This window comes from Malus sylvestris, chromosome 17, assembly GCF_916048215.2.
Source record: "Malus sylvestris chromosome 17, drMalSylv7.2, whole genome shotgun sequence".
NCBI classification, from domain to species: domain Eukaryota; kingdom Viridiplantae; phylum Streptophyta; class Magnoliopsida; order Rosales; family Rosaceae; genus Malus; species Malus sylvestris.
Window position 1 is genome coordinate 27,442,422 of NC_062276.1, and position 21,996 is coordinate 27,464,417.

At 37.4% G+C, this 21,996-nt stretch overlaps 3 protein-coding genes and 1 long non-coding RNA gene across 4 annotated transcripts in view; 2 read left to right on the forward strand and 2 right to left on the reverse strand.

The window, feature by feature from the left end:
* The window catches only part of LOC126609983 (uncharacterized), a 90,767-nt gene that overhangs the window by 51,480 nt on the left and 17,291 nt on the right, over nt 1–21,996 (forward strand). The window lies entirely within an intron of this gene.
* Nucleotides 1,320–3,413, forward strand: LOC126609979 (uncharacterized). Its single transcript, XM_050277915.1, has 2 exons — nt 1,320–1,475; nt 2,103–3,413. The coding sequence occupies exon 2, from the start codon at nt 2,195–2,197 to the stop codon at nt 3,299–3,301; it is 1,107 nt and encodes a 368-aa protein (XP_050133872.1). The 5' UTR covers nt 1,320–1,475; nt 2,103–2,194; the 3' UTR covers nt 3,302–3,413.
* LOC126609994 (uncharacterized) lies at nt 3,207–21,756 on the reverse strand. The gene is made up of 2 exons (XR_007618334.1): nt 21,445–21,756; nt 3,207–3,431 (listed from the first exon to the last, which is right to left on the reverse strand). It is a non-coding gene; the product is annotated as an uncharacterized LOC126609994 (long non-coding RNA).
* LOC126609969 (heat shock 70 kDa protein-like) lies at nt 3,546–5,827 on the reverse strand. Its single transcript, XM_050277899.1, has one exon. It carries the CDS (start codon nt 5,677–5,679, stop codon nt 3,709–3,711), a length of 1,971 nt encoding a protein of 656 aa, XP_050133856.1. The 5' UTR covers nt 5,680–5,827; the 3' UTR covers nt 3,546–3,708.

Below are 21,996 nucleotides of genomic sequence, written 5' to 3' on the forward strand. Positions count from 1 at the left end.
TGGTGATTGTATTAAATTTATATATTTTCAGTGTGAGGCTTAGCACAATCTCTCACCTTTTTAGATAAACAATATGGTATGTATTAAAAAAAGTTGTAACTACATTACTTACTATACTTTGAGTTTGTTGCTTATATTATATATGTCAATCATTTTAATTTTCTCATAACTCAATTATCCAAATTTTCATTATTTATAAATTTTCCTTGGATTGGATGAGTTTTATCCCGAATTATAAAATATAACAGTTTGATTTGGTTCTGTTTGATCAAAGATTTTAAAAAACCAAAATTGTTTTTATTAAAAATTTTCACTTAGGAGATTCGGTAGTAAAAACTTAAAAAAACAATCATTTTTACTACTGAACTTTTAAATATGTGTTGAAATACCACCTAAATATTTAATTTTTATTTTTTACCACCTGTATTCTCTTAATTGTTAGAACCTACCACATACGTTACTTTTCGCCCATTTTGTCGTTAAAACATGTCACCTATAAAAATATTTTCGTCAATTAACTTTATGGGTCTGACTAGAATCGGATTTGCTCCTAATAATATTAACATAGTCAACGTAGTGCCAAAATTAGGGGTTTGTACAACCCCAGTTCAGCAATTCCCTATATAAGAGTTTGAAAATTAATATTTGAATAAATTATGGTCAATTGCACACGCAATTGCTGACATACAAAATAAATCTTGAAAACTCACTGCAAATGCATGACTAGATTTATGCATAATTTTCACTTCAGTCTTTAACAATCCTTCCCAAAATCAAACCTGACATCAACTTCTCCCTTTCTCTTCCGGACCTACTCCAATGCTGCTACAAGAACATGCATTTGGCCTTCGTAAAAATTGATTCCAGCGAGCCCTAGAAAATCATTGACAGAAATATCCCTCCACATGAGAAGAGCGTGACATGTTTTAACAGGAAAATGGATAGAAAATAATGTGGGTGGTAGATTCCAACACTTAGGAGATTCGGTAGTAAAAATTAAAATTTAAAAGTTCAGGTGGTAGTTTCGCACATGCTTGCAACGTCAGGTGATACTTGTGCAAAATCCTTTTAAAAGTTTTAGTGGAGTCAAGATTCAAAACTAAACTAAAAGTTGGTCCTTTTAATTTCAGTGGTGTTATCTACACACTAATTTTTACATTCACAAATCCTCTCAATTTTCGCCGTAGGATTGAACGAATTAAAATAATATCTATGGATAAGAATGTGTAAAAGATAAAATAGAGTGTGAATACCATTACCCTTAAAATTTTTTTTATTGATTTGTCAATTTTTTTATTGATTTGTCAATTTTTTGGTTTTACATGGAAACTGGGAAGATAAACGACATAAGGAGTATAACGCACGACGTCGTCCTCTCCAGCAGCACAGCACGCGCTGGTTTTTTCTTGAGGTCAGTTCGCCAACGCTCTTCTTCTTCTTTTTCTTCCCCATATTGGCTGAAGGCTGAGGATCTGGTTAGTTCTTCTCTCTTCGCTCATGTCAATTTAATTTGGATGTTTATTTGTTTGTGTTTGAAATTTGTGCCATCGGATCCGACTGAGTTTTCCATTTCAATTGATTTGGGGATCTTCTCAACTTTGTAAATCCTAAAGTTAAATAATTGGATTCACTGTGAGTAATTTGCAATATCAATATCATCAATCGAAATCGCCCTTAAATTTTTATTTTTATTTTATTGTGAAAGTTGTGGAAAACCTAATTTTATATGATCGGCAGAGACATAAGTAACCCTAACCCCAGATGGAATGATCCAAAATTAGTACAGAATATAGAGCGAGCTTTGCAATTAGCCCTTTTTATTCAAAAAATTCAACCATTTTCTTTTTATTCAAACAATTCAACCATTTTTCCTTGATTTTATTTTATTTTCTTGTTAATTAGATTAATTTTAGTTTTATAGCTGTCTCTTTGAGCAGCTAAAGATGAAGCTTTTCACTTTTGGAAAGGTTGGTGATTGATCATGCGGGATGAATAGTAGAGGGACTCTAATTGGAATTCTACTTATGATTTGAGCCTTTACTCGTCCTCATTGTGTTTTGGATAGTCACAGCTTCGTATTGACGTTGAAACGCTAACTGCAGGGTGCATCATCTCCAGGGGAAGCCAACAAACCACTCCCTTCCTACCACTAAAATCAAATCTCGTATCTCTTTCCATCTTAGGAGTATAAAATATGGATGCGGAAACACCTGATCCCCAAACTGTAACCACTAACTTGGAAACCCCGAACCTCTTCACTGACCCATTGACGGACCAGTTTGGCTCCCTCAACGACGTGGCCCATGAGCTTGCTTCGCTCCAGGACCTCGCCACCCGTGGCTCATGGCGTTCCATCCTTGACAAGGTGGCACGGGCCCGAGCCCAATCCCTCCTTCACAAACCCCATGACCACCTTGTTTATTTCACCTACAATGTCCTTGCCTTAACTAAACTACGTAGTTTCCCTGAAGCCTCTGCCGAGATTGATTCCTTAGAAGACCTTGACAGCTCTCGCTACCACTATGAAACCTATCCAAAAGTGTACCCAAATCGGGTTGGCTCCATGGTACCTTTCTCCCTGAGGTGGCTTTATGCCCTATTGCCCATCAAGTTGGGCCAGCGACAAGAGGGACTGGATCGGCTGTATTGCTTGTTGGATTTTGTACGGAGCAAGATCAAAGGAAAAGAAAAAAATGTGAGTGTCTCTGTGTGGAAGAGAAGGGAGGTGTTTGTAATGAATGGTATTATAGGGGTCCATTTGAGTCAGAAGGAGGTATCTGTGTGCTTGAGCTTGATCAACGACTTGCTTAACCGTGATTACACAGACCCCATTTTGGTGTCAAAACTGGGTTACATTCAGATGCAAATGGGGGACTTGGAGGGAGCTAAGAGCTCCTTCAACGTGGTCCAAGGGTTGGTGGAGAAGCAGGGTGAAGCGAGCAACGAGTTTAAGAACCTAGTAAGCAGGAACAAGGCCTTGGTGTACGTGGTGGGGAAAGACTACGTGTCCGCAGTGAGGGAGTATGAGGAGTGCATTGAGAGGGAGCAAAACGACGTTGTGGCCATCAACAACAAGGCGCTTTGCTTGATGTACTTGCGTGACTTGTCCGATTCAATCAAGGTGTTGGAGAATGCCCTCGAAAGGGTGCCTACGGTGGCATTGAACGAGACTGTTGTGGTGAATTTGTGCAGTATGTACGAGTTGGCTTATGTTAATCATGCTGATATTAAGAGGACTCTCAATAGCTGGATTGCCAGGGTTGCTCCCGATGATTTTGATTCGTCATCTACGAGGATTTGATTCAATTTATCTTCTATGTTAAACAATCACTACTTGTTTGCATATTTCAGTTTATAATGAACGATTCGCATTTATGTAACTATTTGAGTGTAATTTTATTCGTTCATCATTCTGTTCCTTGTTCAAGTACCTTCTTTGAAATTTGAGGAAACAAACTGGCTGCAAAAGTCGTCTGCTCGATTTGGAACATAAAATATGAAAGAGAATACGAAAACTTGCAGAATACGAAAGAGAATACGAAAACTTGCAGAAAACGAAACAAGTTCTTATTTGATTTCAAAAGAAGCTGAAAGATACATCGGTAATAATATTATGCAAACCCTCCCTAATTCCCACAGCTATGGCTATGCATTATTCCACACACACTAACTCAACATAACTCATCATACAAAGAGTGGAGTTCAAGCTTAATCAACCTCTTCAATCTTAGGTCCGGCTCCTGATCCACCACCGGAGCTAGCGTTTCCAAATCCACCTCCAGGCATCTGAGCACCACCGCCCATCGGCACATCCCCACCAGCACCTTGGTACATTTTGGCAATAATCGGGTTGCACAATCCCTCCAACTCCTTTTGCTTGTCCTCAAACTCCTCCACCTCGGCCAACTGGTTCCTGTCTAGCCACTCAATTGCCTCGTCAATGGCCTTCTCAATCTTCTGCTTGTCTGCAGGGTCTAATTTTCCTGCAACCTTCTCATCCTTGACAGTGTTCCGCATATTGTAGGCGTAGTTCTCGAGTGAGTTCTTGGCATCCACCTTCTTCTTCACCTCCTCATCTTCAGCCTTGTACTTCTCTGCCTCCTGCACCATTCTCTCGATCTCTTCCTTGCTCAATCTTCCCTTGTCGTTCGTAATAGTTATCTTGTTCTTCACTCCAGCTGTCTTGTCTTCCGCCGACACATTCAAGATACCATTTGCATCAATGTCAAAACAGACATTGATCTGAGGGACACCTCTTGGAGCCGGAGGAATGCCCGTGAGTTCAAATTTACCGAGGAGGTTGTTGTCCTTGGTTCTAGCCCTCTCTCCTTCGTACACCTGAATTAGCACTCCTGGCTGGTTGTCGGAGTAGGTAGAGAAGATCTGCTCCTTCTTGGTAGGAATGGTTGTGTTTCTCGGAATCAAAACCGTCATGACACCACCTGCAGTCTCAAGACCGAGGCTGAGAGGAGTGACATCAAGAAGCAACAGATCTTGGACCTTCTCATTTCCTTCACCGGTTAAAATTGCAGCTTGAACAGCAGCACCATAAGCCACGGCTTCGTCAGGGTTTATGCTCTTGCACAATTCCTTGCCATTGAAGAAATCTTGCAAAAGCTGCTGAACTTTGGGAATTCTCGTCGACCCACCAACCAAAACAACCTCATCAACCCGACTCTTGTCGATTTTGGAATCCCTCAAACACTTCTCAACAGGTTCCATACACTTCCTAAACAAATCCATATTCATCTCTTCAAATCTCGCCCTAGTAATTGTAGAATAGAAATCAATACCTTCGTAGAGCGAATCGATCTCAATGGTAGTCTGAGCGGTGGAAGACAGAGTCCTTTTCGCCCTCTCGCATGCAGTCCTCAACCTCCTCAAAGCTCTGGCATTGCTACTAATATCCTTCTTGTGCTTTCTCTTAAACTCTTGCACAAAGTGATTAACAAGCCTGTTGTCAAAATCCTCACCACCAAGATGAGTATCGCCAGCAGTAGCCTTCACTTCGAAGATGCCTTCCTCAATTGTGAGCAAAGAAACATCGAAAGTCCCTCCACCAAGATCGAAAATAAGAACATTCTTCTCGCCACTCCGGGATCCCTTCTTGTCAAGACCGTAAGCAATGGCAGCAGCAGTAGGCTCGTTGATAATCCTCATCACATTGAGCCCGGCAATGGAGCCAGCATCCTTTGTGGCCTGCCGCTGCGAGTCATTGAAGTAAGCAGGTACAGTGACCACAGCGTTGTTGCAAGGGTGACCCAAATAAGCCTCGGCAATCTCCCTCATCTTAATCAGCACCATTGACGAAATCTCTTCCGGTGAAAACTGCTTCTCTTCGCCTTTGTAATTTACCACAATCATGGGCTTGTCGCCAGGGCCAGCTACGACCTTGAAAGGCCAGTGCTTCATGTCGCTCTGGACAGAAGGGTCGGAGAACCGCCTGCCGATGAGTCTCTTGGCGTCGAAAACGGTGTTTTGGGGGTTCATAGCGACCTGGTTCTTGGCTGCGTCGCCGATCAAACGCTCGGTGTCGGTGAAGGCGACATAGGAAGGGGTGGTTCTGTTGCCCTGGTCATTGGCTATGATCTCAACGCGGTCGTTCTGCCACACCCCGACGCAGCTGTAGGTGGTACCGAGGTCGATGCCGATGGCCTTACCTTGCGTCTTTGAAGCCATGGACAATAAATCAGTAAGAAACTATAGAATAATTGGTTTGAGAAAACAATGAAAAAGGAAGCAAAATCTGGTTGCTCTGGAAATTTGAATATGTGGTTGGCTGAAATGCTTTTGGTTTGATGGTGAGGTGGGGTTTGGGGGTTCGAATATATATGGGTGAGTAAGGTTCGTGGAGGGCTTCATTGGAGGGGAAGAGAAGGTGGTGGAAGGGACTAGGAGGTTGTGAGAAGAAATCAGTGGGAGAATTAGAACGTCGAAGGTCACACGAGAGACTTCTGGAGAGTGGTTGAATTTTTATGGAGTGGCTGAGTTGGCTTGTTTGCTTTTTCTCTCGTTGGGTGATGGGCTTGGGCTCGTATGTATTCTTATTTACTCTTAGGGCGGTTGGGTTTCTAATTTTTCCCTCTCTTTTTCTTTTTGAAGGAACAAAAGGAAGGAAATTTCCGGTGGTTTTATTTTTAATTTTATTTATTTATGAGAGATTCAATGTTCAGAACATAAAAGGATATACTAGGTGTCATGATATAATTGGTGGGATATTTGAAAAATATATCCTCAGATGGTACGTATCAACTATTTTGTTCATTAACTACTTTGGGTGAAGTTAATGAATACTCTTAATTAAAAGAGTTACAACTACTTAGAGCACTTCCAGTGTTGCTAGGCTTCCCCAGCATACAGACAACCAATCCCTTTATTGTGGTAATTATATTTTTTATATTTTTTTATTAATATTTTATAATTTTTTTATTAGTGGCTAACGTCAACCTTGTGTCACATCCCTTAAGTGCTGTGCTCGTAGATTTCTACCTGGTGGAGAGCCCAAGCTCACCTGGAGCCCAAGCTATATGAATGGGCTAGAGCCAATTGTTGGGGGCATTGGGTCATTCAACAGCCAATTCCCAAGAGAACTGCTACACGTTAGAAATGCTCTTACAACTCTCTTGCAACGATGTTTTTTGTTTTTGGCAAGTACCGTGGTCTATGTGTTCGAAAATATTAGTATTTTAGCTCTATATAATTATTTGAGTATTTTTGTTAGTTTAGGATTTTGACCTAGTATGCTGGAATTTGTGATTTGTTATGGAAATCTCATCTGTATAGAGACGGGAAGTAATCAAATGCTATTCTTTATAAACCCTAACATCAACATATATGTTTTGTCTGTTTTGACTTTGTTTGCCTCTAAATCTGCATGGTTTTAGTATCCGAAAATCTACAATCTTCAACGGCAATCTGCATCTGGATTTCTGTTGGCAAACTTGTGTATTTGTTAGATTATAAGGGTTAGTCTCTTACGAGGATAACAAATAATACAATGAGTTCTTTGTGGTCATACAAGTACATGTTGTCTTACTGAAGAGACACCAGATTTGCTCGAAATCTTCAAGCATACTTATTGCAAAGGCCAAATCTGGTCTTGGGCATACATTAGACTCCCAACAATTGAAGCATAAGGTATGTTTGACATTCCTTGCATTTCTATCTCATTATTAGGACATTGAGACTTGTTTTACTTTTCTCCCTTGCTCATTGGAACCTCTCCTTTCGAACAGCTATGCATGTTAAACCTTTTTAACACTTTTTCAATGTGAGTCTTCTGAGAAGGACCCAAAAGACATCTCTTCCTAGAACAAAAATAGCCTCACCCATGTCCTTCATTTCGAAGGGTTTTGACAGTAATTTCTTTGTCTCCAGTGACAGATTGAGATCATTACTTGCCAACAAAATGTCAGCAACGTACAGTATTAAAAATAAATAAAACTTGAGCACCATACCTTGAGGTACAAGCAATTGTCAATTTTGCTTTCTAAGAAGCCAAAACTTGTCACTTTCTCATCAAATTTTAAAAATCATTGTCTTGAGGCTTGCTTCAACCCATAGATCAACTTTCTTAGTTTGCAAACCATTTGTTCTCACCCCATTTCAGCAAATCCAGGTGGTTGGACCATGTCAATATCTTCATCTAAAACTCCATTAAGGAATGCAGTTTTTACGTCCATTTGGTGAAGTTTGAGGTCATAATGAGCAACCAAAGCAATGATGATTCTTAGTGAATCTTTGGAAGACACTAGTGAAAATGTATCGGAGTAATCCAATCCTTCTCTTTGAGTATACCCTTTGACAACTGATCTTGCCTTATATCTCTCAACCTTCCCTGTGAGGGCTTCTTTTGAAAACCCACTTACACCTTATGGGTTTGACAGACTCATTTGATTCCGCCAATTCCCATACTTCATTGGAATACATAGAATCCATCTCTTCTTGCATGGCCATTCTCCACCGCTCAGCCTTCTCACTTGCCAAGGAATACATAGAATCCATCTCTTCTTGCATGACCATTCTCCACCGCTCAGCCTTCTCACTTGCCATTGCTTGCTTGAAAGTAATTGGATCATTTTCAATACCTTCTATATGTTCAGTTTCATTTGCACTTCCTTGCTAAAAAATAACTGAATCATCATCATCTCCCTGGAGTTGCTCACTTTCTCCCACGTATTCCACGAAATCACCTGAAATTGGTGATTTCCTGATTCACTAAGACTGCCTCCTTGATATTGGAATAGCTTGCATGGTTGCTGAACGCTGATAGATTCCAACATTGTCTTGCGGCTGCACGTTGGGGCTGCTGGCATGGTTGCTGCATGCTGGAAATTGGTGATTTCCTCAATCTCACTTGGAACCATGGTGTCATTTGACTGGTCTTGTACTTCCAGCGTCCCAAAATCAATGTTTTTGAAAGGCATCGCCTTAGGGTGAGAGAACGAAGATGATACCACTGCCTCAATTTCTCCAAACACAAAATCTCGAGACACTTCATCACTCAGATTCTTCCACCTCTATAAACCTTGCATTAGTAGTTTCAAATATCCTTGTATTCAAAGTGTGAAAAATTTGTACCCCTTGGATCTCTCTGGAAAACCAATAAAATTGCAACTTATTCTTCTGCTTCTGCCTTGCAACCCCACTCGTGAAGGTGATTCAAACTTGGCTTCCTTGAAGTCAAAACCTCAAAATGAGTATTGTTCACTGATTTACTTTGAGACTATTGGATAAGTAATTAGCCACCTTGAGTGCCTCTCCCCACAAAAACGTTCGAAGGTTGGTTCTGCTCATCATACACCTTACCATTTCTTTCAATATCCTATTCCTTCTCTCGGCTACACCATTTTGTGGTGATGTTCCGGGAGTGGGATATTCAGCCTAAATCCCATTTTCTTCCTAAAATTTAGGTATTGCACCCTTTCGTTGTCCGTCATCAGTATATCTGCGATAATAGTCCCCTCCATGGTCTGACCTCAAGATTTTAATTGACATTTCAAGTTGCTTTTCCACTTCATTTTTAAATGGTTTTAAAACAACTAAACACTTGAATTTTCTCAAATATTAGATAAACATATGTATATCTAGAAAAATCATCAATGAATTTCTCAAAGTAAATTTTTTTGCAAATCGTTTGGATACGAAAAGGGTTACAAACATCTAAGTGTATAATTTCTAGAAGCTTTTGACTTCAAGATTCAAACGATCCTTTTCGTATCCACTTAGATGTTTGTAACCCTTTTGGCTTCAAGATTCAAACGATCCTTCCTTCCTTTCTAGGTTGCAGGGGGTGGGGGAGGGGATGAATTTTTTTTTTCTTTCTTCCTTCTTCTTCCTCTTCTTCTTCTTCTTCTTCCTTTCTGGGTTGCAGGGGGTGGGGGGGGAAAATACTTTTTTTTTCTTCCTTCCTTCTTCTTCCTCCTCCTCCTCTTCTTCTTCTTCTTCCCCCCCCTTCTCTCTCTTCTCCCCATCATCATCTTTTTCCCTCTTCCTGCAACTGCAACCCAGAAAAAAGAAGAGAGAAAAAAAAAAACCAATTTGTCTTCCCCCCTCCCCACCCCCTCTTCTCCCGCACCCATTCACCGCACCCAACCTCGCACCCACTACCTGCAACAAAAAAAAAAAAAAAACCCAGATCCCGTTGAGGTGGAATCGGGAAACCTTTGCCAGGCCGATTTCGAAGGTTGAGAACCTGGGCATTGAGAAAATGGGGGAAATGGGTGTGAAGGGAAGAGGGTGGGTGCGGCGGGGGACAGACGAACTGGGTTTTTTTTTTTGTTTTTTTTTCTTCTCTCTATTCTTCTTCTTCTTCCTCTTCTTTTTCCTCCTTCTGTCTGGGTTTGTTGGGGAGGGGGGAGAACTGGGTTGGGTTGGGGTTTTTTTTTGTTTTTTGTTTTTTTTTTTCCTTCCTCCTCCTTTTGTTCTTTCTGGGTTGCAGGAAGATGGGGGGGGGGGGAGAGAGAGGGGAGAAGGACGAACTGACCTTAGGTTTTTTTTTTAAACTTTTTTTTATTATTTTAATATTTAAAAAATATTAAATAATTTTTTTTAGTTTTTAATAATTTTTTAATAGAAAATGGGTCCCAGATCAAGCCACATTAGCATTTAATTGAGAAATTCACTCCAACCCTAACGAAAGGTATAACATGGCACAAATTCATAAGATGAGGTATGACATTGTCAATTTTTAAAGATGAGGTATGAAAGTGTTGTGACACCAATAGTTGAGGTAGTTTTTTGTACTTTACCTTTTTTTTTTAATTATTTCTCTTATATTAATTTAATTATATTAATTGTTTACGCAATGAAATATTTGGTAGCACAAGATTTTTCGAATTTTTACTTTTTTAATTTAATTTAATTGTATGATTTTATTTTTTTAATTACTTTAATTTAAATTGACATATGAAAAATAGTGATCAAATTATCCAATATATATAATATATTCAAATGCACACATAAATTAACAAAGTACAATAATAAAATCTTAATACAAGTCTATTGTGGTGGTGGAAATGTTTCGATAGTGTCCTAATCCTCAACTTTAGCCATCAAAGTCTTGACAATTCCCTACAAAAAAAAAAAAACAAATATGGTCAAATAACAAAAAAAAAATAATAATAATAATACCAAAAAATTGGCATAATCTTCCCTAAATTTGGTACACCTCAAACCCCACTCCTCACCCTATACTCAACCCCAAACCCTGCACCAAACTCAAAACTAACTCCAAGAACACATATTAATGAAAAAAAAATTAAAATTTGGGGAGAATATACCTTTTGGCAAGATTGAGAGTGAGTGAGAATGAGAGGGAGGAGTGAGTGTGAGAGAATTAGAGGAGATAGTGAGAGAGAGAGATGAGAGATTGAGTGAGAGTGAGAGATAATGAAGAGAGAGAAGAGAGATTAAGTGAGAGGAGCGAGTGTTAGAGAGAGGGTCGGATTTGGGGAGAGGGAAAGAGAGATGAGAGGTAAGAGTAGAGAAAGACATTGAGAAAACGGTGGATAAGTTATTTTGGTTTTAAAAACCGTTCGCGACGAAATATTGGTCTTGCAAAGTCTTAATTTTTTTTTTTTAAATTTCCCAAATCCTATTTTTGGTGCCCACTAGAGGTGGGTTCGATTCTGTTCGGTTCGGTTTTTGGCCGAAATCGAAAACCAAACCGAAATTACTGTTTGGTTTGGTTCGGTTAGGTTTTTCCATGAATTTGTTTTTTTTTTTTTTTTAAATCTAGAGGTAGAAGAACCCAGAAGAGCAAAGGAGGAATTGTTGCCATCTTGGTCTGTCAGAGAGCGAAATCCCAATAAGGAACCGTGCTTGCTCTTCGTTCATCATCAATTTCAATTGGTTTTCTTTTCTCACAAAGAAATCATCAAACAATAATTATAAAGAAAATCTAAAGGAAATCTGCTACCAACAAATCATCAAACAATAATTATAAAGAAATATGTTCTTGCTTTGTTCCTGAGATCCCTCTCTTGCATTAGGAATAAAGATGGTGGATTGGGGGTAGCTTCCTCTCCTTGATGCCAAATTGAAAGATTATAATATGCAAAACCCCAACAAAATAATTAAAAGAAAAACCCATTTTAATTCAGCAAAATCACAATATAAATTATATTCGTTTTGATTCGAAAATTACTTGTGAAAGATCGGAAAATCCGGATTAGAATCTTCCAATTTATATGGGTTCCGATTCGAAGAGGGCGAGTGAAAATCATAGTTTGGAAGATGGAATCTGCGAGGAGGATAGGAGAAGATTGAAGAGAAAGTGATTTGGAGGAAGAGAGAAAGGAGAGAGAGACTGAGGAATAGAGGAAGCATAGACGAAGAAAGTAGCGGAGGGGAGAGAGAGAGTGTAGAAGAAAAGTGAAAGCTAAAATGGAAGTCGGCTAGGGTTTGTAAACTTTAAAATTTTTATAAAGCATAAAGATTAGAATACCTATAAATAACTTAGTTGTACAATTATCGTATCATAAAGCCAACAACAAGTTGGTTTGAAGCAACTATCAGAACCTAGAGGGAAGGGGTTTGAATCCTCAAGCCACCAGGTTTTGAGGTATTTGTATATGATTTTCATATATCGATTTGGTTCAGTCCGGTTCTATTTCTAGACCTCAAAAACCAAAACTAAACCAACCAGATTCGGTTCGGTTATGTTAGACAGCTTCGGTTCGATTTTTTTCTGTCTCGGTTCGATTTTCAATCCGATTTTTTTTTGGTTTTCGGTTTTTCCAACCTACCCCTAGTGCCTGCCCAAATTTTTAGAGTTTTGCACAACGAAAAATTGATCACGCAAAGTCTCAAAAAAAATTTTTAAAAAAAAAATCCCGCGTCCCATTTTTGGCTCCCGTCCAAATTTAAGGATTTTGCACTACGAAATATTGGTCGCGCAAAGTCTAAAAAAAAATTCTGCGTCCCATTTTTGGTGCTCGCCCAAATTTTGAGAGTTTTGCACGATGAAGCGTTGGTCGCGCAAAGTCTTAAAATATATATATATATATATATTTTTTTTTTTAAATTTCCGCGTCCCATTTTTGGCTCCCATCCAAATTTAAGGATTTTGCACGACGAAATATTGGTTTGTCGCACAAAATGTATAAAAATAATTTTTATAAATAATAAAAAAATAATTTAATTTAACAATATAAAATATAAAAATAAATAAATAATAAGTAAATATTGGTTAGGTGACAAAATATTGATTTTAGTCGCGCAAAGTTAAAAATAAAAAAAAATTTATGAAAACAACTATATTTTAAAATTTATAATATAAAATTAAATAAAAAACAAAAATAAATTGGTTTGCGGGACGCATGTATACATGATGACGTTGTGCTATTGGTTTTTGCATAACAACCCCATTATGGCGTCGCACAAGTTATATTTAAAAAAAATATATTATAAAGTTTACTGAAATATGACTTTACTCCCTTCAAATTCAATTTTTTTTTACATAAAACCCACAACAATATATTTTCTAACAAAAATCCAATCCGAACTACAATAATAAATTTAAAACTACTTAATAAATATATATACTATTCAATTTTTTAAGTGTTATACATACAAAATAAATAAATTTAAAGCTACTTAATATATATATACACACACACCATTCAACGATCCAACCGTCAAACTTGTTTGTATATACTTCGAGATCGTATACACCAAAAATCACAAAAAGCAAATATTCAAAGATCAAGTAACGGGACAAAACTTTTCAACAGTTATAAACGAAAAATCATGATTTAACGGTTATTTTAACTCCGATTTTGATGTTTTTTATAGCTACACTCCTTGATCCTATATGAATACAATGAATGAATTCGATCTTCAATTTAAAATATTTACACTAGTGTATGTTATACTTAATGAAAGTATAAATAAACCAAGTGTTAGTGAATCTATTGTTTTGATGAGATACGCATTCTACAAAACTAGTTTCAACGATTCAACCGTCAAACTTGTTTCGAGATCGCATACGCCAAAAATCACAAAAAACAAACATTCAGATATCAAGTAACGAGACAAAACTTTTCAATGGTTATAAACGAAAAATCACGATTTAATGGTTATTTCAACTCCAATTTTGATAATTTTTTACAGCTACACTCCTTGACCCTATACGAATACAATGACTAAATTCGATCTTCAATTTAAAATATTTACACTATTTTATGTTATACTTAATGAAAGTATAAATAAACTCTAAGTGTTAGTGAATCTATTGTTTTGATGGGATACGCATTCTACGAAATTAGTTTCAACGATCCAACCATCAAACTTTTTTGTATATACTTCGAGATCGCATACGCTAAAAATCACAAAAAAACAAACATTCAGAGATCAAGTAACGGGACAAAACTTTTCAACGGTTATAAACGAAAAATCACGATTTAACGGTTACTTTAACTCCGATTTTGATGATTTTTTACAGCTACACTCCTTGACCCTATATGAATACAATGATTGAATTTGATTTTCAATTTAAAATATTTACACTAGTGTTATGTTATACTTAATGAAAGTATAAATAAACTCTTTAAGTGTTAGTGAATTTTTTGTTTTGATGGGATACGCATTCTACAAAACTAGTTTCAACGATCCAACCATCAAACTTTTTTATATATACTTCGAGATCGCATACGCTAAAAATCACAAAAAACAAACATTCAGAGATCAAGTAACGGGACAAAACTTTTCAACGGTTATAAACGAAAAATCATGATTTAACGGTTACTTTAATTCCGATTTTGATGATTTTTTACAGCTACACTCCTTGACCCTATATGAATACAATGACTGAATTTGATTTTCAATTTAAAATATTTACACTAGTGTTATGTTATACTTAATGAAAGTATAAATAAACTCTAAGTGTTAGTGAATTTTTTGTTTTGATGGGATACGCATTCTACAAAACTAGTTTCAACGATCCAACCATCAAACTTTTTTGTATATACTTCGAGATCTCATACGCCAAAAACCACAAAAAAACAAACATTCACAGATCAAGTAACAAGACAAAACTTTTCGATAGTTCTAAATGAAAAATCACGATTTAATGGTTATTTTAACTCCGATTTTGATGATTTTTTACAGCTACACTCCTTGACCCTATATGAATACAATGAACTAATTCAATCGTCAATTTAAAATATATTTTTCTAACAAAAACCCGATCCGAACTACAATAATATATTTTTCTAACAAAAACCCGATCCAAACTACAATAATAAATTTAAAGCTACTTAATAAATATTTATACCATTCAATTTCTAATGTGTTATACGTATAAAATAAATAATTTTAAAGCTACTTAATATATATATATATATATATATATTATTCAATTTTGCAAGTTTATATTAATCATCATCCGAACTACAATAATAATTCTCGCTATCCTCACTACTTAATAAATATATATACCATTCAAATAGTCTTTGCACAACGGTGAACCATAACGTAGCTCAAAGGCCATTTGCACGACGTGGTTGGTCCGTCGTGCAATTTTTTGGTGCCAAATCAAGGCTTTTACCGTTTTTTTTCTTCAACATTTGCGCAACGCGGTTGGTCCATCTCGCTCAATTTTCTGGCGCCAAACCAAAACTTCATAATAAAAACTTATGAAAATAACTATATTTTAAAATTTATAATATAAACTTAAATTAAAAAAACAAAAATAAATTGGTTTAGGTGACTAAATATTTGGATTACATCGCGCAAATATTTAAATTTTATTTTATTTTTGTAAAGAATTTGCACGAAATTGAAAGTTTTGTCGTGCAAAGTGACTTTGCGCAATGATATGTGTTTCGTCAAGCAAAATGTTTTTTGTAGTAGTGAAACCGACTCTTTCAGTTGTCCATTTCTTGCGTTTTTCACAATCTCTCTTCAAATGACCATAGCCTTTGCAAAAATAACACATTACATTTTTCATGTTTTCCTTATAACCTTGAGGACCCTTATAGGAGGATGGAGTATCACGCCCCAGCAGAGTGACTAATGTTTAAAGGGTTTGTTTGGCTTACCAGAGATCGGGACATATTTCTTTGCAGTTTCAGCCTCCACAAAATTCACAGCTTCATGTGTTACTTACTTCATCCAACTCTCCTCTTGAACATATATTTATATGAGTTTCTTAAGGCTACACTTCTTGTTTGGATTAAAACTTGATTTTTGGCCCAAAGATGGAGTTGGCCCAAAAGGAGGCTTGGAGGAATAGAAGATCAAGGCCCGGCCGAAACTTGGGAAAGCAGGAAAGGGCCTTTTCTGACTTGATACAATTCATAAGGGCCACTTGCCTACCTACCCAAGGACCAAGTGGTGTAGACTGATCAGACTGCACAGCCTATAAAGTACTTTATGGTGGCATTACATGTAATAAAGCTGATGAGTCATCACCCTCAGACCGCATTCGGGCAAAGCTGTCGCTACAGGAGCCAAACCGAGTCGTCTATAAAAGGAGGAAGAAAAGACAGGAATAAGGACACTCAATCAAACAAACAAAAGCACAAACTCTGCTCAAAAAGCCAGATTTGCCTTTCAAAACGAAGCTGTAGTCAGCCCAAGCCTTCATCCCCCGCGGGATAATCTTTTCTCCCAACCTCTGTAATCTGCTACCTTGTTCGAACTTGCTGTAGTATCGATTCACCTTTTGTATTCTCCTTTCCCCTCTCCCCCTCTAAGCTTTCAGACCTTTGACAGAACTACAAAGATAGGGACCTGCAAGACGATCAGCCTTAATTGATAAGGTTTAATCTTGCCCGACCTGCTTTGCTCTGTCTTTGTCTTCTCTTTCTTTAAAGTCTAGCAATATGTTGTATATTTCCAGTTATATGCAAGTTGTTTCTAGCAAAATCACGATGACAAAGCTTTCTCAGTACTTGGATCCGATTTGAATATATTTTCAGTGTTTAAATCAGATCCAAGTCCTAAGCCCTCAGGTATGTAAATCTGATTAGTTTAAAAGTCCTTGGCCTCAAGGCATAAAAAAGAACTTTATGTGGACTTAACCCATCCACGACAATCCTTGATAAACGAGAAGTCCGAAGTTACTTGGGGCGCAAGTAATCGACCTACCTCTTGGTTTTATTTCTATTATATCATGATTATCATAGAACGCTTAAGTATGGAATGGATTATGATAGGAAGCCTCAAGGCCTACACCTAAGGCCCCACAAAGGCACTTATTTGGATTCATTCTATTCTGCGGTCTAGATGGTTTGAGTATAAGAACGAACTCTAATGGGAAGCCTCAAGGCCTACACCTAAGGCCCCACAAAGGCACCTATTTGGGTTCGCTTTACCTCTCAGACTCGGATAATCAGAAATATAATAGTTATAAGACTCCGACAACCATAAAGACCAAATATAATATGCTCAAGTACTGGTTTAGTTTGACAGGAAGCCTCAAGGCCTACACCTAAGGCCCCACAAAGGCACCTGTTATATCTAACACGGTTTCTCGGGCATATGCATATTCACAAACTAAAACTTGACATCCATTCGACATCTGCCATGCTGAAGATGGCAGTGGCACGCCTGAGCACTAAAATGTTAACCTTGATTGTGAGCCTCAAGGCCTACACCTAAGGCCCCACAAAGGTACCTCTCAAAGTTAACGCTGTCCTTCTCTTTCAGCCTTGCCCGAAGAGTCTTGCCTGACGAGACTTGGCCGACAAAGCTCGACAGGAAAGCAGAAGCCCGACAGCAGCCCTCAACCGGCGCCAATCTCCCAGGGGAGCTGTGTGCTCGTTGGCCAGGAAGTCATCCCCGACGGAAATTCCTGCCACGAACATTTCTCTTTCGATGTGTTGTATGAAGTCTTCAATTGCTCATAACTCTCTGGGAGGGAGTTAAGAGCCATGTGCACGGCAAATGCATCCCCAACTGGTACTTCAAAAGATGTATAAGTTTTGCAAATACTGTGCTCTAATTCATTAATCGAACCATTCACATGTTGTCTACTTTAAAAGAACTTATATGTATTTTATAATTGATGAATTACAATGTCATGCAATTATCATGCTGGAACAATATTATCATGAACCCATTTTGATGTGGTATATGCAATAAATTTTCCCAAGAAATAATCACACGGTCTTTCTGAGATCCTTGTTTATTCTACAAACACACAAGAACACAGTGATGTATGGATATAAATTGGAATAATCGTAAAATACCAATCCAAGTGAGACTAAAATGGCTCTGTTATCAAATGTTAGATTATAATGGGTAGTCTGTTATGAGGATTACAAATATTACATTTTTATTTTTTTTGAGAAACCTAGATGGTACGAGGAAAATTTAATTGATAACGAAAAAATAAGTTACACCTAGTCAGAGGGGACATAAACCTTACCCCTCAGAAAACAAAGACAAAGGAAAGGAATACATGAAAAAGAAGGGGGACATAAACCTTACATTTCTAGAAACAAAAACAAGAATGATACGAACAAAAGAGGGGGAACATAACACCTAACCCCTCTAAGACCAAACCTAAAGGTTTAAACATGCAAAACAAGTTGAACAACATCATAAAGTTAGGAGAGATAAAAAAAAAAGTGAGACAAACCTAATGCTGACATGCACATTAATTTGAGAAGCGGTAGCCAGACAAACCAACATAGTCTGCAAACACAGTAGCATGAGCCACCATCGGAGGAGAATCATGTCATGTTAAAGATGGAGAATGCAAGCCCATTGATGAGTAGATTTTATATTATATATTTAATCCTATTCTTAGTATATTTTGGTTATTATTTTGGAAGAATTTTGATACTTTGAATTGTATTTTCAATATAGAACTTTCTACTTCCTCTAGAGCAAAACGTAGTCAAATGGACGAATTTTGGAGTAATTCTAGTTGGAGGACATTCGTGAGTCAGTTAGCTTGATCATGTCAAAATATCATATTTTTCCATCAGGCGGTTATTTTATGGAAATAGAATAAAGTAGTAGTGCGCGGTACTGGAATAGTGATGTTTTGGGCTTGAATTACGTTTTTAGAGCCCAAGATGACCTCAAATGGGTTCGTGGCCTTCTGGAGATGTGTTCAGAACGTCCCGCTCTTCAAAACAAGCTATCATGGGCCGGATTTGGAGGATATTTGAGACTAAAACGTGGCTGGACAATTACTTGGCAGATTTTCCTAGCTTAATTAAGATTTTATTTTCTAAGATATTTTATTATTATTCTTAGTTTCCTAGCTGGAATAAAGGACCTGGTTTTTAGGGTTTGCGCGATGGCATAGCAACATATATTGTTTTTCCGTCCACAATTTTTCACTACGCTTTCTTTTATGCAACTTTGGAGACAGAGAGAATTGCTAGGGTTCTTTGAGATTTTCTACTTTAAGGTGTTTTCAATCATTTTCTTAATAATATTTTCTATGCTTTTAATTATGAATATGTATAACTAATTCCTTTTGCTAGGGCTAAGCCTTGAGCCTTAGCATGAATATGTGATTTTTATTTAATTACTTATAATTGATTGCATGCACACTTGAATTTTTAATCACCGTGATTAAAACTATCTAATTGTTTTAATACCTGATCACCATTAGGATCTTTAGACAAGTAATTTGATGCAATTTTGGTCGAAAGGTTCCCTAAAATTGGTGCTGGCTTCTTGTGATTAATAATTGTAATTTCACTTAAGATGAATATCACGTCTTAATGGTTGCATGGTTTTTCAAAGGCTTTTCATAAAGCATAATGAGTCTCTCATGTTCAGATTTGATTCGAACGTCCGGACGGGTTGCATGTTAGATATATGTTCTATGTTGGAGGTTCCAAGTAGAATATAAATTAGGAAAACCTCAGCTTCAATGTGGCATGTGTAGATCATAAGTAATTGGTAAAAGTTCATAGGATTGCTAGGTGATGGTGGAACCCTAGTGCTTTCTTAATTTGATTTCTCCAAAACTGGTTCCTTTTTCTTCATCTTTAATATTGCATATTAGTTTATTTTTATTAGTTAAATTCGTTTTTATTAAATTAGGTCATAAAAATCAATCATCTCAATTTTCTATTTTACAATAATCAATTGGAATTTGGTTTGCTTCGAATTATTTAATAATTCCTGTGGAGAATGACCTTGCAATATCTGTTTATACTACAATAACCTTGTCATTCTTGCAAGTAATATAGGAGTTTTTATCCTTACTTTTGTAGGCGGTAAAAATCCCTATCACCTATGTTAGCAAAATTGTCCGCAACAAGATTTCCTTTGCTATATATGTGAGATGTGTAAAAAGTTATTTACCGAATGCAATCCAAACAAATAAACCATTGTGTACGAAGAGGCCAAGAAGGATCAAAATCAGACGATTGAAGAGCAAAAATAATACTACAATTGTCACTTTCCAATCAAAGACAATGTCAACCCCGCTGATATGCAAACTCTACACCAATAATAATTGTTGATAACTCTACAAAAAAAAAAAAATTGAGATGACCAATCCATTGACAGAAACCTCTAAGAAAACGACCATGGCAATTCCTGAAAAATCCTCTACAAGCAGTAAGACCAGGATTTCCTTTAGACAAACCATTTGTATTAAGCTTAACCCAAGGAAACCAAGGATGAGACCAAATGACAAGAAGAATAGTAGGCGCCTTGCGAGGGATAGGTCGAATCCCCAAAGAAGAAATGGTCCGAGTGTCAAAACCTTGAGAGTAACAGGAATAAACTTCTCACCATGAACAATCGCAGAATTGATAGATATGCAAAGACGATGAAAATAGATTGGACGACCCTAAAAAATAAACTTAGTTCGAGCCTTCCAAATAGCTGAAATAGTAGAAAGACCTGTAAAAATCCATAGATTGTGCAATTGTTTGAAAAAGAGCTTACAGACGTAGACATCCCAAAAAATAGGAAAAGAATATGAAAGAGGCAAAGAGGTACCAAATTGACATGCTAACCACCTCCAAAGTTGCCTAGATATCCGACAGTCGAAGAAAAGATGAGCAGTAGATTCTTTAGAATTATGACATAAACAACAAATGGATGCCAAAGAAATACCATGTCATTGTAGCGCACCCTCTGTAGGAAGTTTATCATGAAAAAGCCTCTAGGCCAATATAGATAGTCATGGCAGAATAAAATGTTGCCAAATAATTGTAGCCCAAGCACAATCACTATGTCTCATTCGAATACGGTGATAACCAGAAGAAAAAAGAAAACTTCCTAGTAAGTGAGGGCTCCCAAATCAATTTGTTATCCTCAATATTTAAAGGCAAAGGCATACGTAAAATTTGTTGCGCCATAGAAGGGAATAAATTTATTGAATAATCTGGCAAAGAACAACTTTGTGCTTCAATAATCTGAAATCCGAGGAAGAACCTTAGGAGAAATGACCGAAAATAAAGAAGGGCTAATAAAAAGATGGAAAAGACAAGCCCATGTTAACATCTGAAACCCGAGGAAGAACCTTAGGATTACAAATAATACAATGGGTTCTTTGTGATCATACGTATATATAAGTACATGTTGTCCTACTGAAGAGACAGCAGCATAAATATTAGAGATTGTAAGGTTATGCACAACTGGTGTTTCTACAAGTACGTGAAGATGCCATTGGAGTTGGGATGAATGCACAGGGAAACGCACGAGAGAGGCTTTCCACTCACGCAGTGCCTTATGCTCAATACTAGTGATAGGTGTAGTGATCAAGTGAATGTATAAGCTTGTGTGCTAGGTCTAGTGATCGACCGTATAAGCTTGTGAGCAGGAACGTCCCTTTAGCATATTCCTAACTGAATTCCAGCTATCAGTCAGTGCCCTAATAATCTACATGACTAACAGGTTGTTTAACCACAACCTAATCACGTCACCCTAATATCCTATAATCAAGGAAATCAGTTCTTCCACACGGTTCTTATCATGATCTGAGAGAGTCCAAATAGAAACCTAATAAATCAGTACATTCTTTGAAATTTGAGGAAACACGTTTTAATTTGATTCCAGAAGACGTTGAAAGATAAATCAGTAATAATATTATACAAACCCTCTCATAATTCCTATGGCTACAGCCTACAGCTCTGCATTATTCCGCATCTACTAACTCAAGATAACTCAGTATACAAAGAGCAGAGTTCACAAGCTGTACGTCACTTGGAAACCTCTTCAAGCTTAATCAACCTCTTCAATCTTAAGGTCCGGCTCCTGATCCACCACCACAGCTAGCGTTTCCACCTCCAGGCATCCGAGCACCACCGCCCATTGGCACATCCCCACCAGCACCTTGATACATTTTGGTAATAATCGTGTTGCACAATCCCTCCAACTCCTTTTGCTTATCCTTAAACTCCTCCACCTCAGCCAACTGGTTCCGGTCTAGCCACTCGATTGCCTCGTCAATGGCCTTCTCCATCTTCTGCTTGTCAGCATGATCTAATTTTCCAGCGATCTTCTCATCCTTGATGGCGTTCCGTATGTTGTATGCGTAATTCTCGAGGGAGTTCTTGGCATCTACCT